Below are 16,322 nucleotides of genomic sequence, written 5' to 3' on the forward strand. Positions count from 1 at the left end.
CGACCTGGCATAGTCAATGAGTCAACGCAGCGGGAATCTTTGGGTTGTAGAGCTCTGTACGATGCAGGAACTAGGGATCAGAAAGTTGGCAGCGCTTTTGGCGTATTGGCGTTATGTCGTCAGGTGTGTGTAGATACAGATCTATGACCTATGCTCGCGCACCGCACAAATGATGCAAAAAGACAAACGAAATGAGATGTACACGCACGCAAGGCGTAGCGACCACTCCCCAACTCCAACGCCGCTGTCATCGCTAGCTAGCCCAGCCAGCCAGCCGGGTCACTGAAAGGTACCCGATATATGCAAAGAAAAGCCTGAAGAGACAGGCCGTTCAACCCCTCCATCCAATTCCCCTTCCCAGCCCGGAATAACAACCTCACACCTCGCCGCTCTCACACTCTGCTTCTTCTCCCATCCAACCACTCGCCCTCTACTCATCCCGATAAAACTTCTTAAACACGACATGCAAAAACAGATTGACGTTCAACCTCAACGCCCCCTCCCCAAACAGATTCATAAACTGGCAGTTGTTGAACTGCGCCTGCAGCAGATCATCCAACGGCACGGCGGCACTGGCTCCAGGGATCATGCAGCTCCCGACACTGCCCTCGATGTGAAAGACGCCCACCTCGTCGCTGCTGATCGTCAGGTTGACTTTGTCCCACTGCCGCTCTGCGTAGCCTGTCCACGCGACCAGCACGCCTTTCTCGGCGAGCGTGCGCGCGGAGTACTTGAAGGAGCCGAACTTGGGCACGCGGCCTGAGCGCGCGAGTTCGCGCTCGTGGTTGTATTGCATGGAGAAGGGGATGAGGAAGCGTTTCTTGCCCTTTTTGTTCTGGAGGGTTACCATCGCTTGCTCGATGTAGTCGTTGTAGGACTTCAGCTGCTGGTCCAACCAGCTGGCTTTCTCGTTCAGGTTCCCCAGCGTCGCTTTCACGCCGTCGAGCTCGCGCGCGCGCTGGATGCGCCGCCGGTGCTTCGTCCGTATGTCGAGCGCGATGCTGTTGAGCAGGTCTTGGTAGTGGTTTGCGCGCGTGATGCGCCCGTGGCTTTCGAGGGCGAGGATGTTTTCGAGGCAGGTGCGTTTGAGGTCGGGATAGCTCAGGCCGGTGATGTCGAGGAGGGCGGTGTGGTCGGCCATGTATGCCCCGCGGGGCTTTGTCGCGCCGGTGGTGGAGTGGGAGTCCAGTTCATCGTGGACTAGGGCGTCCCATCTGTCTTCGTCGTCGGGCGTGATGGGCCGCACCATTATGTCGAGCAGGTTTGAGCCGGTTTGCACGCGGATGATGTAGAGGACGCAGCGCTTGGTTTCCATGAAGAGCGCTTTTAGCGGCGCTTCGGGGTCTTCGAGGTCGTGGAGTTTGGGGGAGAGCTGGAGCCGGATTTCGGTGCCGCCGACGCCGTGCATTTCGCTCTCGTTGGCGGCGGCGCTGCCAAGCTCGCGGATCAGCTCGCGCAGGGAGTCGTCGGCTGCAGGGCAGAGGTGGGAGATGTCGGTTGCGATTAGCTGGTGGATGGCGAAGATGTCGGTCAGCTTGATGTAGAGGGTTGGTTTTGTGCGCGCGTAGAGGTCGGTGAACTCTTCGATGTCGAACTTGCGCTCGGCGTCGGGGACGTTGATGAGGGTCTTCCAGATGTCTTCCATCCGGCCAAAGGCTTCGGAGAGATAGGGGTTGAGTGGCTGGAGGTAGATGTCATTGCCTCCGGAGCCGCCGAACAGCTTGCCTGCTGCTACCTGGCCGAGGACCTTCCCGACTTCACCAAGATTGCGCTTGTGTAAAGGTGAGAGGCCTCGGTCTACGACGCCCCAAGTTTCCGGTTGAGTAAGAGCGGGCTGCAAATAGGTCTTCCACACCCAGTGGCCCACGACTTGCAGAAGGTAGTGCTGATCCTCGCGCGGGAACTTGCCTCTGAGAAACTCGAATGTCTGCTGGGCAACGAAGCGAACGCCGTACGGCATCCGGTGGAGTAAATCTTCCATCGAGACGAAGAACAGATCGGCGATGTCGCGGAGGTCCTGTAGATGCCTGATGAACGTTTCACGTGTCTCAGGGTCCCGAATGGCTTCCTCGCGCGGCACATCCGGATTTCTGCGACTCCGCTGACCTGTTCGCAGCTCCTCGTTGTTGATCGATGAGCGGTAGATTTGCATTGGGTCGCTCTCGAGGTCTAAGCCTTCGTTCTCAATGATGTTCTCCTTAATGAGCGGCCCCAGTAGGTCCTTCAAGAACTTGCGGTCTCGCGGCGAGCGGATGTAATTGTTCAGGATCTTGGACCAGAAGAAGTTGCCGCGGAGGTAATCTTGTAGTGAGGAACAGCTGTCCACCTCTTCCTTGATCGCACGAGAAACGAGCTTGAGCAGATAGTACTCTTCTCTTCGCTTTTGAGCAAAGCCGAAAAGACCCATGATGAGCAGCTCGATACGTTTGCATTCCTTCTCAGCAGTGACTTGCTCGCGGATTCTCTTGAACAGTCGAGCAAGGTACTGTGGTTGAGTTTGAAGCATGAAGAAAAGTTCTTGGTAATGCTCCAACTTCTTTCGGGAATTCTTGTTGAGCGCCTTCAGGTCGAATGCGTTGGCTGAAGCAATCTCCTTGTTCTGCAGCAGGCTGCCGACGTGGCCGCCAAAGTGGCGTTGATGCTTCACAACTTCGTCGAGGGTGATCTTGTTCTTGACGAGGAGGGCGATTTTGATGTCGAGTTGGTCGATGTATTGCTCGGCGAGCTCGTTCTGGCGCACATGTTGGACCACGGTCTTCCGCAGGCGTTCGAATTCTGCGTCATGTTAGCATCGAGTATGTCCAACTCAAGACACGGCTGCTTACCAATCTCCTCATCGAAGTCGAAATCACTATCATTGAGGAGATGAACGAAGTTCTTGATGGTTCCAACAGGAGGATTCTTGCCACTGGTCAAGCTCTTGTACGCTTCACCTTGTTGCCTGCCTCGAATGAAGCTCTGGATCTTGATGACTTTCTCCATATTCTCCTTGTAGTGCTTCTGCTTTTCTGCAAACCTGTGCCGGATAAGCTTTCCTCGAGAGAGGGCCTGGAGGTCAATGATCGCTTCCTCTTCTGTCTCTACCTGCATCAGAAGGGTCCCGATCTCCCGCTTCAGGAGAGCGGATCGCGCGGCAGACTGGAGGCTGATGATCTCGGGCTCGTGGTTTTGAAGTTCACAGAGCAAGTCATAGGTATGTTGACGCTGCATGGAGCCTCTAGCCAATCGTTGAAGATCTAGAACAGCGCTGGATTCTTTGTCAAGTGCTTTCAGCGTGGCGATGTGCCTCTGCCGTAATAGCTGTCCGCGGATTCTAGACTGTAGCTCCAGGGTCGAAGCCTCATGTTCCCTTAAGGCCAACATAAGGGCAGCAGTTTCTTTGCGTATCCTAAGGCCCCGTGCGATGGCTTGCAAATCGATCACTGCTGGAGACTCGGCATACAGCTGTTGCAGTAGCCCGTCATGCCACTCTCGAACCTTCATGCCTCGTGCGTGTGATTGAAGGGTCTTCCATTGCACTGTCGGAGCCTCAAGACTCTGCCGGATGTGAAAATCGTGTTGCCTTGCGATGGCTCCTCTCGCAGCGGCCTGCAGGAATGACATCGTAGACTGATGTCGCCGCAAGCTTTCATTGTCTGTCCTGTACGCTTGTCTTTGAAGCATACCCCGGACTGCTGCTTGGAAGATCTGAACCTGCTTCCCTGACCGTATCGCTTCAGACTTCTGCTCCTTGATCTCCTTTCGGACGAACGCGGCCCGTATCGCTGACTGTAAGTCACACACAGCAGCCTCGGCCTGCACTTGTCGTGTCTCTGCGAGCTGGTCGCCGACCTTCCTTCGTGCGAGAGCTCCTCGAATCGCTGACTGTAGCTCTAGCACTTCTGGCTCGGCCTCTCGTGTCTCGAAGTACTTGTCGCCAACATCCCATCTCTTTAGAACACCTCGGAAAAGAGCTTGTAGGTCTCGGATGCCATGTTCCTGGCGCTGTATCCTAGACTTGATGAATTGTGTCTCCTGCCTAGCTTTACGAGCCCGGACGAGACTCTGTAGCAGAACGACATCCTGTTCTCGGTTCTTCCAGTAGGTCTTCTTCTCTTTCCGTTTTGAACGCACGAGGTATCCTCTAGATAAGCTCTGGATGCTTACCGCGAACTTCTTCATGTCTAGCCGGTATCGAATGACTTCTCTTACGAAATCGCCGCGGATCTTCGACTGTAGGTGTACGAGGGCTTCTTCGGCGTCACAAAATCCATTCCACATCTCTCCACACTTTATTCGGGTCATTGCGCCTCGGATCTGGGTTTGCAAATCCAAAACACTGCCTTCATTCTCGGCAAGTTCCCTGCCTATGCGCTCCTCCTCACTCTCTACCGGTTCCGGCTCTGGTTCGGGCTCCGCGCCGAAGTTCGCACTCATGCCCGAGAAGTTCGGCATGCTTACGCCAGACTTGTCGAGGCCCTTCTGCATGGCCTCCAGCTCATGGTCCTCGAACTGGAGTTGACCGACCAGGTTCCCGATTCGGAAGTCGACGATCCCCTTGCGGAATAGCAGCCAGGAGAGCGCATGGATGCAGTAGATGACCTTCGGGATATTCTTCTTCTCGTACAGATCCACCAGCTCGAACCGAAACAGCTCCGGCAGCTCAACTTCGGCCAGGAAGCGGAAGAACAGCGCGATGTTGTCCGAGTGTCTGAACTGTAGTCGCGGATGCCTGAAAATCCTGAGCGGCCGCTCCGGGTGCAGCGCCTGCACCACTTCCGCTAGGGTCACACCGTCTCGGAGCGCCTCTTCGAGCTGCACTATGGGCGGGATGGGCTGTTCGATTATGTCTTCAATCCATTCTTTCGCCTCGCCTATATGGCACAAGTACTCGTAGGCCTGAAGAAACTGGCGTTGGGTGTCCATCCATGTGCGGCCCGCGTAGCCGACAGTGGTAGTCTTCTTGCCCAGCTTGGAGCCTGAACGCTGGAGCCTTCTACGCCCATGCATGCCGACTACCTCCTGGTCGCGTGACTTGATCGTGAAATCTTCTTCGCCATCTTCGCTGAATTTTGATAGCGTACGTAGGTGCCCCGTTGCGGACTTTTGAAGAGTCTTGAGGTCCGCTTTGTCGAGCTGGGAGGGAAGGTGAAGGTGGTTGCCGTTGGCACGAGAAGCTCTGTCGTGGGCAGGCGCACGGATGGAGTCTGACCGGGAGATCGCTAGGCTGTGGGGACGAGACTTGGCTGGCGGTGATGTTGCACCATCTGTTTGCGGTGATTGCATGGGCTCTAGGCTGTTGCCCCGCTCGTATGCTGGGCGGATAGAATCTGACCGCGAGATGGCTATTGAATGAGGCCTTGGTTTCGGCTCGCTCGAGCGGAGCCGTAGAGGAGGCTCGACATCGTGCGATTGTTCGGGTGGCCGTGCTCGGAGGGAGTCTGATCTCGCTAATACCAAGGACTGCGGTCGAGACTTGAGCGTTATCGATGCTGACTTGTTGTGATCAGCTGCTTGTGAGGCTTCTCTGGTCTGCCATACGTCGTGCGCTCTCATGCGCGTCGAGTCTGAGCGGGGTACAACAGCAGGGCTGTCATGTCTGTCTGGCGTAGGAGCATTGGAGCTATCGACGAAAGGATCGTGCGTGTGACCAGAGAGGGTCGAGACGGCCGAGTCTGATCTAGTGAAAGTGGTACTCTGTGGTCTTGCCTTCGGCGACGGAGATGTTGCAGCGTCATACTGGGGTCGCGGGACCGGATCGACGCTGTAAGAGCGGCCATGGCTTGAGTATGTCGAGCTCTTCTCCCGAGGCGGCGGAGAGCTGGCTGGCGCTTGTGACAATGGTCGGAGTGAAGCGCGCGTCGACCGGTAAGCTCCAGACGGACTGACATCTTTCGGTTCGAAGTAGTCCCCTCGATCCCTCGTCGGTGATGCGGCCGTCACGGTAGTTTCACTGCCTCCGCGCCTGTGCGGTGAAGTACTGCTTACGTATCCGTTTGACGCGTGTGAACTGAGCGTACTCGTTCGGCTTGGATGTGAGGAGTTCGAGTAGTCAGAAGAGCCTGTCGAGAGGGTTGATGCGTGGCGCAGCGGGCTAGGGGACGTTGCGGTATGTCTTTGCACAGTACGAGACGGATATTGAAACGACATGGCGGCGGCGCAAACGTTCGTGGGGACAATGGTCTGTTAACCTCTGTGACTATTCGTGTCGCACAGGTAGCGGTCTACTTGTGGGCCGCCGTCGCTGAGGAATGCTGTGAAGGAGGCTCAAAGTGGTCGAGGGGGGGAAGTTCTTTCCCGCGCGGTCAGGGCATGAATGCAGTCGCGTCTAGCCAGCTTCAGCTTGATAGTGGTCTGAGATAGTATGACAGTAAGGTGTGCAAAAGACCAAAGACGTGAACAGCAGAAAATGCATGACCCAGACGGCGATCGTGAAGCTCTAAATTTGTGTCCCAGCTCTGGCGGGAGAGAGATGTTTTGGGTGTCAACAGACCAAGCCTTTTAGCGCAGATCAGTCCTGCAGCAGCCCTGTCGCTTCAGACCACACTGTGCCGTGCCTGCAACGGTCCAAGCTCCAGCGACGGGCCGGCCACAAAGACTCGATTTTCTTGCCCGACGCTTCCTCTCTCTTTTCTTTCTTGGGAGAAGTTTCACCGCTTCGACCCGCCAACACCGCCGTCTTGCCCACAAGATATCAGTGTTGTCGCCTTTCCTATCGTGTTTCACTCTCAAGATACCCAGGTTCCCTTTTCTCAAAAGTTCCATCTCTCATAACTCATAATGCCCATCCTTAATGGCGACTCCATGGCGACTCCAAGCCGAGACGTCTTGGACTTTTCCTCCGCGCTTGATGTCCTCAAGAAGGAGTATCCCGAGCGAGACGGCATAGACGTCAAGACGCTCATCGACTCCAAGACCCACGGCGGCCTGACCTACAATGACTTCCTCATCCTGCCCGGCTACATCGGTAAACCTCACGGTCAAAGCCTTCGCGAAACTCTCTGACCCAGTCCCAGGCTTTGCCGCGTCCCAGGTCACTCTCGAGACGCCCGTCACCAAGCGCATCACGTTGAAGACGCCCTTCGTATCCTCCCCCATGGACACCGTGACCGAGCACAACATGGCCATCCACATGGCCCTGCTGGGCGGCCTCGGCGTCGTCCACCACAACTGCTCCGCCGAGGAGCAAGCTGAGATGGTGCGCAAGGTCAAGCGCTTCGAGAACGGCTTCATACTCGACCCAGTAGTCATCTCGCCCAAGACCACTGTGGGCGAGGCGAAGGCGCTTAAGGAGAAGTGGGGTTTCGGCGGTTTCCCAGTGACTGGTAAGCGCGCAATCTTGTCTTCGGCATATGCACGGTCTTTCTATGATGTTCAAACAATAGCCCTTTTATAACTTTCGTTCATCCGCAGCGTAAAGCAATGGGGAATTCTATGGAGATTTCTGTCTGAGAAAGAGCAACACTGGCCATCTTATGCTCAATGTCCTTCATGGCACTTGACTGACACATCGCGCAACACGCAGAGGACGGCAAGCTCCGCTCCAAGCTCGTCGGCATAATCACCCCCCGCGACATCCAATTCCACGCCGACCTCGACGACCCCGTCACAGCCGTCATGTCCACCGACTTGGTGACGGCCCCCGAGGGCGTCGATCTCCTCGAAGCAAACTCCATTCTGAGCAAATCGAAGAAAGGCAAACTCCCGATTGTCGATTCGAACTTCAACCTCGTCGCCCTCCTCTCGCGCTCAGATTTGATGAAGAATCTCCACTACCCCCTCGCCTCCAAGCTGCCGCACTCGAAACAGCTCATCTCGGCCGCCGCAATCGGCACGCGTCCCGACGACAAGGCCCGGCTCCAGAAGCTCGTGGATGCGGGGCTCGATATCGTCGTGCTAGATTCCAGCCAGGGGAACAGCATGTACCAGATCGACATGGTGAAGTTTATCAAAAAAGAACATCCAGCTCTCGACGTCATAGGCGGCAACGTTGTCACGCGCGAGCAAGCCGCCTCCCTCATCGCCGCGGGCTGTGACGGGCTGCGCATCGGCATGGGCAGCGGCAGCGCCTGCATCACGCAGGAGGTCATGGCGGTCGGGCGGCCCCAGGCGGCCTCCGTCTACAACGTCACCTCCTTCGCCGCGCGCTTCGGGGTGCCGTGTATCGCGGACGGCGGCATCCAGAACGTCGGGCATATTGTCAAGGGCCTTGCGCTGGGCGCGACGACGGTCATGATGGGCGGGTTGCTGGCGGGCACGACGGAGAGCCCCGGGCAGTATTTTGTGTCCAGGGAGGGGAAGTTGGTCAAGGCGTATAGGGGCATGGGGAGTATTGATGCGATGGAGGACAAGAAGGCCGGCGCTGGCGGGAAGGACGCGAAAGCGTCGAATGCGGGGACGGCGCGCTACTTCTCGGAAGGCGACAGACTGCTGGTTGCGCAGGGCGTGTCGGGGAGCGTGCAGGATCGCGGGTCCGTGACGAGGTTCGTGCCGTACCTCATGGCGGGCGTGCAGCATAGCCTCCAGGATATTGGGGTCAAGAGCATCGCGGAGTTGAGGAGGGGGGTTGAGGAGGGAAGTGTGAGGTTTGAGGTTAGGACGGTGAGTGCGCAGGCGGAGGGAGGCGTGCACGGGTTGGAGAGCTTTGACAAGAAGCTGTACTCGTAGACTGGGAGGTGCGTTGCGTTCCAAGGTTGGCGAAAAGTCGGTTTGGAGTTGGTGGAAGGGGGGCGTGGGCTCAAATGTGATGATCAATGGATGCACGTTTCATGAGGTCGGCGTAGCATAGGCTTTGATGTGGTTCTGTACAGTGTCTAACACGCATCAACTCTAGAGAAGTGCTTTTATAGCAAGAGGGGGCCCCGCAAATGAGATGCTTCTGCGCTCGCTTTGACACACGTTGCTCAGAGCGTGTATCTGAAATCGGGATGGTGGTCTCCCAGCTCGTTGAACTGGTCCTCATGTGATAAGCCTTCCACACCCTGCAGCAAGTCCTTTCTCTTCTCCTCCTTCCGCTGATTCATCCACCTCAACAGGGCCACTTCTCCGGCAATCAACGCAATGGCGATGCACACGAGAGAAAGGTTGTACCTCGCCGCAAACCTGTAATACGGCGCAGACGTCTTGGGGTAAATCCACGTGCTGACAATGCCGCCCACATTGGTCGAAACGAAGCCCATCGCGATAGCGGTCGCGCGTCGTGTGTGCGCCGCGGTGTTATTCGGAATCCAGCTTATCAGACTCGGAGCGGAGGAGTAGGTGCCCGTGACCATGAAGCACAGCGCCGTGTATCTTACCGCAATCGTTGTCCCGGTCAGGAACAGCGCGAAGCCGACGACGGCGAGACAGAAGGTGACGATGGCGGTGAGGCCGCGGCAGCGGTACCTGTCGGCGATGTAGGCCGCGGCCATGGTGACGAAGAAGGCGATGGCGAAGGGCGGGACCGTGAGCAGTTGTGTTCGCGTCTGGCTGTAGCCGAGGCCCTGGACGATGCTGGGCGTGAAGTACGCGAGGCCGAACAGACAGGTGCCACTGCAGAAGAGGGCGAGGCAGTTGAGCCAGATGTGTAGGTCTTTGAAGGCGGAGAGCATGGCTTTGGAGCTGAACTTCCCGCTCTCGGGCGGTCCGTCGGCCTCGAGTCGGCGGATGCAGTGATCGGCTTGCTCAGGGGTGAATGTGAGGACTTGATGCGGCGTATTTGGCAGTACGAAGAAGGCGAAGATGCCGAAGACCACCGTAAACAGCCCCTCCAGGAGGAATATCCACTGCCATCCGAAGAGGTTACCAATTCCGTCCATTTGTATGATAGCAGCTGCAAGCAGGCCGGAGAAGGCGCCGCTCATGGCAGCGGCAGAGAAGAAGAGCGCAATTCGGACTTGGAGTTCGTGGCGCCGGTAGAACCCAGAGAGATATAGCACGATGCCGGGGAAGAGACCACCTTCTAGCAGCCCGAGGAAGAAGCGGCAGGCGACCAAGCCTCCGAAGTTGTGCACCTGTGATTGCAGTGCCGTGACGATGCCCCAGCAGAGACACATGCCTGGCAGCATCAACCGCGGCCCGACCGTCTTCAAGACGAGATTCGAGGGCAACTCGGCGGCGATATATGGGACGTAGGTGACCGTGATAGCTATGAGAGGTTATTAATTATGACCTTGGAGGTGAGGAGCGGGAATACGATCTTACCAATCTGATACTGGTAATCTGTTATACCTAGGTCCTTCTGGAGGCCTGCGACACGGGCGTTGCCTATATTGGATCGATCCAGAAACGCAAGGAGATAGATCATGCACATCATCGGCACCAAGAGCAGATCCAGTCTGAGGACTGTCTTTCGCTCGAGCGTCGGGTCGAACTGGGATACAGACGACCCATCTTCCAGACGCTCTTCAGCCGACAATCTCTCAAGTCCCAGAGCCGTATCTTTCTCGAGGGGAATTTTAATGGCCGTCATGATGGATCAGTCAAGAGATCAACACAAGAGGAAATAGTGGGATGACAAGGTTCGTGGAATTATCTTTGAAGATGAGAGGAACAAGAGTGTGAGTATGAGCGCTCATCCACACGTATTTGACCATCTGGTCCATCCTCCCCCAGACCAGAGACCCATCCCCAGGGCCATACCCGCCCCGCTTACGGACTCTTGTTCCGGGTCAAGACTCATTCTGTTACGTAGACGTCAACTGCGGAAGGATCAGAAAAACATGGCGGCAACTGTCTCGGCTGGTACTATGACAATTGAGCGCGTCGATACCATGCTCAATCGCAATGATGGGATTGGCAGTCTTAATAGCATACATACCGAGGTGCCTTGTTCAAATTTATCCCGATTTCCCTTCCCGTCTTTCCGCAGACTCCATCTCCGCGTTCCGCGCATATGCCTCCCCCGGCTTTAATGCTTCCGGGGGCCGTTTAAAATAAGCGTTGCCGGTTTCTCCGCCTGAACCTAGTGGACGGAACTGCAATCTTCATTTAGAAGGGCCTTTGTAGCTTCTTTTCGGACCAAACCTAGGCTAGAACTCATAATGCACTTCTTTCATACCTATCTTTATGGTTCTCTCAAAATTTCCGCCTCAAGTACAGAAGAAATCAGTCGGATGACAACTCGCTCAACTAGCGGAGGGCGCTTCAAGCATGCTATAAAAGTAGATTAGATTCTACCCATACATGACTTCGTCTCTCAATATCTCTCGCCAGTTCAAGCTCTTTGGTAGCGTGAGGCATGCTCACGTCTAATAGCCAACCGCATTGAGGTCCGCTGCCTGGCGGCTTGACCTTCGGCTCTGTAGACGTTGGGTGTTTCACCATCTGTTGTGGGTGAGCATGACAACGGTATCTGTCCAACCACAATTTCCACGAGAAACCTCCTACACAATCTTGACCCACTCCATCCTCTCCCGATCCCAGCGATGATTCTCCACACTCGACCTCGCCAGCGCCTTCCTCCCATACTCCCCCTCCAGCAGCTCCGCATACGCGTACGGGATCTTCACCGGCATGCCCTCAAACACGCTGTCCCTGAGCGGAAAGATGTCGTCTTCCAGAATGAGATGCTTGTCCTTCGAATACATGTGCCCCTTGTAACCCCTCGCCTCCGCCTCTCTATCCCGCCTCAGGGTCGTGATGTCAATGAACAGCCCCGTCTCCGTATCGATCCAGCGGGCGTCGATGACGTTGTGCAAGTCCGCGGTCGAGGCGTTAGTGTAGTGCGGATTGACTTCGATCATGTAGCTCCTTCTTTTCCCCTTCGCATCGCCTCTCCCCTTTCCCCTCCTATCCCCCTCCATGCTAGGGAAATCAAAATTATGCATAGTCATATTGTAGTACCCCGCCAACTCCCTCATTCCATCCTCACTCATCTGGACATCGACATCAGAGTCCCAGGGCATGATCCGCCGGTTCCAGTACCAGCCCAGCAGGCTGCCGTGCATGATCCAGGTTTGCGCGCCGATCGTGGACATGGTTGAGAAGTAGGTTTGGACGAGGGCTGTCAGGGCTGGTTTACGTTGCTCTTCAGGGAGCTTGGAGGCGGCGAAGCGGCCATCATAGTGCGGGTGGAACTGGGGGGCGTCAGTGGGTGTGTTGGGAGGAAGAGATGGGGGGCAGGGGGAGGGGAGGGGAGAGGGATAGTGAGGGACTGACGGTGGACTCGTGGAAATATTTGTCGAGGGGGTCACGCCGCTTGCCGCTACGGTCGTGGGCTAATTCTGTCCTGACGCTTGCGAAGTCGGCATCTCGCCTCTCTTGCGTTGGTAGTGCTTGTGCTATCAGAGCGTTGGTGAGTAGGAGTAGCCAGAACCGGAGGCGTAGCATAATCCGTCAATCTCGTTGCATCAATAGTCCGGCAGTGGAGAAGCAGCTTGAGGGAGTTGAATTGTCACAGAACAGAAGGGACGTTCCGGCAGAAGTCCGTGATTGGAAATGTTGAGCTTGAGGCTGACAGGTCTTGAGTAGGGACTATTCTAACAAGGCCCACGCTGAACAAACGACGAGAACCAGGCGCCAGCCTCCGAAAAGGATCGACTGAATACATCTCAAAACTCGAGGCCGCGCAAGTCTTTTAGATGTGAAGTGCAGCGAAGCATGGAGACCAAGCCATCAGGGAGTGGGCGGACCAATTTCTCCGGTGGTCTTGGCCTGCAAAGAAGGCCGATGTTGCAATACTTAGAGGGTTTCATGCTGTAAACATAACTGCGGACACTCCGAAGGAGGCGTGCAAAAGTACGGTGATGTGGCCGTCGAATCGTCCCATCTTGTCAATGGCTCTCCCTATCCGCCATGGCGGAATGCGGATACATACGTTCTCTGCAGCATGTAGGCCGGCATGCCCGCTGGGTTACTTGAACCTTGGCAAGCCCCGTAGGTAGGTATACGGGCATGTAACCTTCTGGAAGGCCGCTATACGTTAAGCTGTATTCAATTCACCACTTCTCAAGCTACATATCCTGCTGGCAGACATCAGTGCAGCCAGTAGAGTCGCCGTAGGGCCATTTTCCATGAAGCTGTGGCTTATTCCCTTTCTATATCCAGGGAAGATTGTATGAAGATAAGGATGATTGTTACTACAGAACGACCGTTCGTCGCCTCGGGGTGGAGGCGCCCAAGTCCTGCAGGCTGCAATTGCGATTCGCTCCCGACCGGGCGGCTCAGCCTCAACTCAGCCTCGTGCGCTATCTCCTCATCGTGTATGAAAGCAAGAGGGAGCTATGGCACAGCTGTAGTTAATTTCATCTCTCAACCCCCTTATCAACTCACATCGTGATGGACGGGCTGTCAGGGCCTGCGAGCGTCATCGCCATCGTTTCCCTCACCATCCAGCTCGCTGATAGCATCAACAAGCTGTACGTTGGCTCACAGCTTCGCAACTTACCTCTGCGTACTAAGGTCCTTACAGGTGTGGTCTCTTCAGCTCGATCCGCAATGCTCCAGAAGATATCAAATCCATATTGAAAGACCTGCAGGTTCTGGAAACCGTGCGGAAAAGTATACAGCACAACCAAGAGCTATACGGCCCACACCAAGAAGTAGCAGCTGCCTTGCAAGGGTGTCATCAGGAACTTCTGGCCCTGCAAGCCATTGTCGATGATCTTGCGCCCGGGTTCGCCATGCGGAACAGTTTTCAAAGAAAATGGAATGCAATACGGAGTGTCTCGAAAAGCGAAAAGATGAAGGATTTCCGCGCGAGATTACAGGAAGCTAAGACCACATTAATATTGGCACTGCAGAGTTCTCTGAGGTAGGCAGTGGTATTACTATTGGCACTGCTATGGGAGCTCCGGACATCAAGGGACTGACAATATATCCTTCAGTCGTTCAGAGAACAGTTATCACGAAAGTCAGGACCGCCAGCTTCTCACACTTGTGCAAGCTGTCGCTGAGCTCCAAACTCAAATGTCTCACATAGATATGAGAAGCACCGAGCTGTCAAGACACCTGTCGGAAGTCCCCGCCGAGACTCACCGATTGATTGCCTCTCTCAATCCTCCAATTCTACGTCATGTTTTAAGAGAGGAACTCCACAAGGCAGTGCAAAAAGTGCTTGATAGACACAGCGTCACTCTAACTACTCAGGATCAGATCAGGCGCAGCAGTGATAAGGAGGGACTCAATACTCACTATCGAAACAAAAGAACCAGATTGCTGAACGATAACCTGACCCGAACTTCGACACCCTTTGGGACCCTCTGGTGCTCGTCGAGACGGTACGCAATCTGGCACACGGCTCCTGGATCGTCTAGACATGAGACGGAGTTCCGAACCACCTTCCGCTTTGAACCATCATGGTGGCTGCTGAAGTGCGGCTTCTCGTCACTTGTGATCGCCGAACGTGGTCTTTCGAGTCACGCGGGCTGGAAGTTTTGTTTGAACACGATGAATGTCTGTATGTCCTGGTATAAGTTTCGTTGTCTGACTTTCTATAGCATGTACCACATGACTCGCCTATCTTTGGTTTCTGCTGGAAGGGAGACCTCCACAGCGTCAGACAACTACTAGAAAGTGGTCAGGCTTCGGTCCACGACTACTTCTTCAGTGGAGTCACCCCACTCCATGTAAGTGACGAGACTACACCCAGATAATTTTTTAATTTCGGATGCGGGGACCAGTAATTTGACAGTATGCATTGGAAACACCTGCATGTTCTGGATGAAGAATGACCTTGTACTAACAATGCGAAGTGTGCTGCAAAAAGCTGCTCACCCGAGCTATGTTCGTACCTGATCTCTGCCGGAGCGGACCCCAATGCTCGTACTTCTTTCGATGGCATCCTCGGTGCAAAGTAAGGGCCTCCTCCCTGTACATTGAATTGGTCTCACGACCTTCTAGGAGTGGAGCTGATGTTCTCCACTCCCAAGGACACCTTTGCGGGCCCTCTGTCAGGATGCTGATATAGGAATATCTGCATCAACCAAACTGGATACAATCCGTATTTTACTAGAAGCCGAAGCAGACCTCGAGAATCAGGTGGTAACAACCTCGCAACACGATTCCTATTTTGAGTTCCGCGGTTTATTTGAAGTGGAGGGCGTTCCGGGAACGGATTTTAGGAGTCCAGCGATCTGGTTGATGAACGAGATCGTTCGCCGCATTAGCTCCGAAGACCTAGGCTTTAACTGGTGAGGCAACCGCCTGGCCGAAGCCTTACTCTGGGCGCCAAATCCAGCGCCCATCAGAAATTTCTTCACCAAGTATTGTGACGGGTTAGCCATCTGCAGAGCTTTATCACTGTTGATGAATGAGTGGACCCAGCAGTCCATTCTTGTCAGGGACAAAGCGGGGCGTAGGAGTATCGAGAGAAGGTGGAAAATGTTCATTGAGAACTGCACAGTGCTAATGTGGCGGATGGACACACTGGAGACACTCCATTCTAAGGTGGAGCTCCCGTGCGATTGGAAGTACCCGGATGGTAACGTTATCGACCAATGCTTAACGACGATTGCATTGAGGGATCCCCTTTCCTGGAGCGCCTATCTGACTGCTCTCCAGCAGATGGGCACGGACCTTGGAGAGTTCGCACGACAGGAAGTTCCAGTTCTTAACGAGATCCGATATCTAGGCGGAGAATGGACCGAGGCAGCTGTGATCAAGCTTTATATGCACATGACGAAGCCGGTTATTACAACCTGTGACAAAAGCTGGGTCGTATGCTCCGAAACCTGGTGGCTGCGGCATTATGCGTGTGTGGACCAGGGCGGGGAGGAGGTATGGATGCAAGCGGTGGAACGAGTCCGACTGGGAAAGAGCCCGTATGGACCGTTTGATGAAGGTGAACAAAGGGTGTTCAAAGAGTGGCGGAGATTTGTGCGGATTTTCAAGAGGAAGAAGATCTGTTACTCCTGCCAATGGATATTGGAGCGGAAGAGGAAAAGAGAAAAGGAGGAAAGAGAGAAAAGAAGACTAGATGGAGTGAAAGAACGAAACGAATGGGACATTTACAATTCGTGTTTCGAGCCTGGCAGGATAAGACGCAAGGATGGATCTGGTGATGGATCTGAAGAGGTATCTGCGGAGGAAAACGAGAAGGAATATGGGGAGGGATTTGATGAGGGATCTGAGGATGGCTTGACGAGATATGATCTACAAGACTTCACCATGGTCGATTGGCTGGGATAAGGCTGTGTCAACAATTTTTCAATTTGCGAAAAATTCTTTCCACTGAAGAGGATTATTTTCAGCCAACGATAAAGTTCACCAGATGTGCATACGCGGCAGTTCTTTGAGCAGTATGTGTTTGAGCTAGAACGCTGTTTTTGATAAGAAGCTTATGAGATCGAGAACGAGGAGAATCATCTGATCGTTAACAAAAGACTGCGGATTGTTCTCGCGGCGTAACTGTCGGCGTAGAAGTT

General features: G+C 54.7%; 5 protein-coding genes across 5 annotated transcripts; 2 read left to right on the forward strand and 3 right to left on the reverse strand.

Annotated features, from left to right (window-relative positions):
* Positions 1-430: 430 nt before the first annotated feature.
* Positions 431-6,129, reverse strand: W97_06596 (uncharacterized protein; the record flags this gene model as incomplete). Its single annotated transcript, XM_007784470.1, has 2 exons — positions 431-2,775; positions 2,826-6,129. 2 exons carry the CDS (start codon positions 6,127-6,129, stop codon positions 431-433), a joined length of 5,649 nt encoding a protein of 1,882 aa, XP_007782660.1.
* Positions 6,130-6,759: 630 nt separating this feature from the next.
* On the forward strand, positions 6,760-8,646 carry W97_06597 (inosine-5'-monophosphate dehydrogenase; the record flags this gene model as incomplete). Its single annotated transcript, XM_007784471.1, has 3 exons — positions 6,760-6,946; positions 6,996-7,304; positions 7,505-8,646. 3 exons carry the CDS (start codon positions 6,760-6,762, stop codon positions 8,644-8,646), a joined length of 1,638 nt encoding a protein of 545 aa, XP_007782661.1.
* A 236-nt stretch (positions 8,647-8,882) lies between these two features.
* Positions 8,883-10,429, reverse strand: W97_06598 (uncharacterized protein; the record flags this gene model as incomplete). Its single annotated transcript, XM_007784472.1, has 2 exons — positions 8,883-10,105; positions 10,162-10,429. 2 exons carry the CDS (start codon positions 10,427-10,429, stop codon positions 8,883-8,885), a joined length of 1,491 nt encoding a protein of 496 aa, XP_007782662.1.
* Positions 10,430-11,342: 913 nt separating this feature from the next.
* Positions 11,343-12,288, reverse strand: W97_06599 (uncharacterized protein; the record flags this gene model as incomplete). Its single annotated transcript, XM_007784473.1, has 2 exons — positions 11,343-12,035; positions 12,118-12,288. 2 exons carry the CDS (start codon positions 12,286-12,288, stop codon positions 11,343-11,345), a joined length of 864 nt encoding a protein of 287 aa, XP_007782663.1.
* Positions 12,289-13,236: 948 nt separating this feature from the next.
* Positions 13,237-13,715, forward strand: W97_06600 (uncharacterized protein; the record flags this gene model as incomplete). The annotated part of the gene is made up of 2 exons (XM_007784474.1): positions 13,237-13,316; positions 13,370-13,715. 2 exons carry the CDS (start codon positions 13,237-13,239, stop codon positions 13,713-13,715), a joined length of 426 nt encoding a protein of 141 aa, XP_007782664.1.
* Positions 13,716-16,322: the final 2,607 nt, after the last annotated feature.

The sequence above is a fragment of the Coniosporium apollinis genome (genome assembly GCF_000281105.1).
Source record: "Coniosporium apollinis CBS 100218 chromosome Unknown supercont1.33, whole genome shotgun sequence".
NCBI lineage: Eukaryota > Fungi > Ascomycota > Dothideomycetes > Coniosporium > Coniosporium apollinis.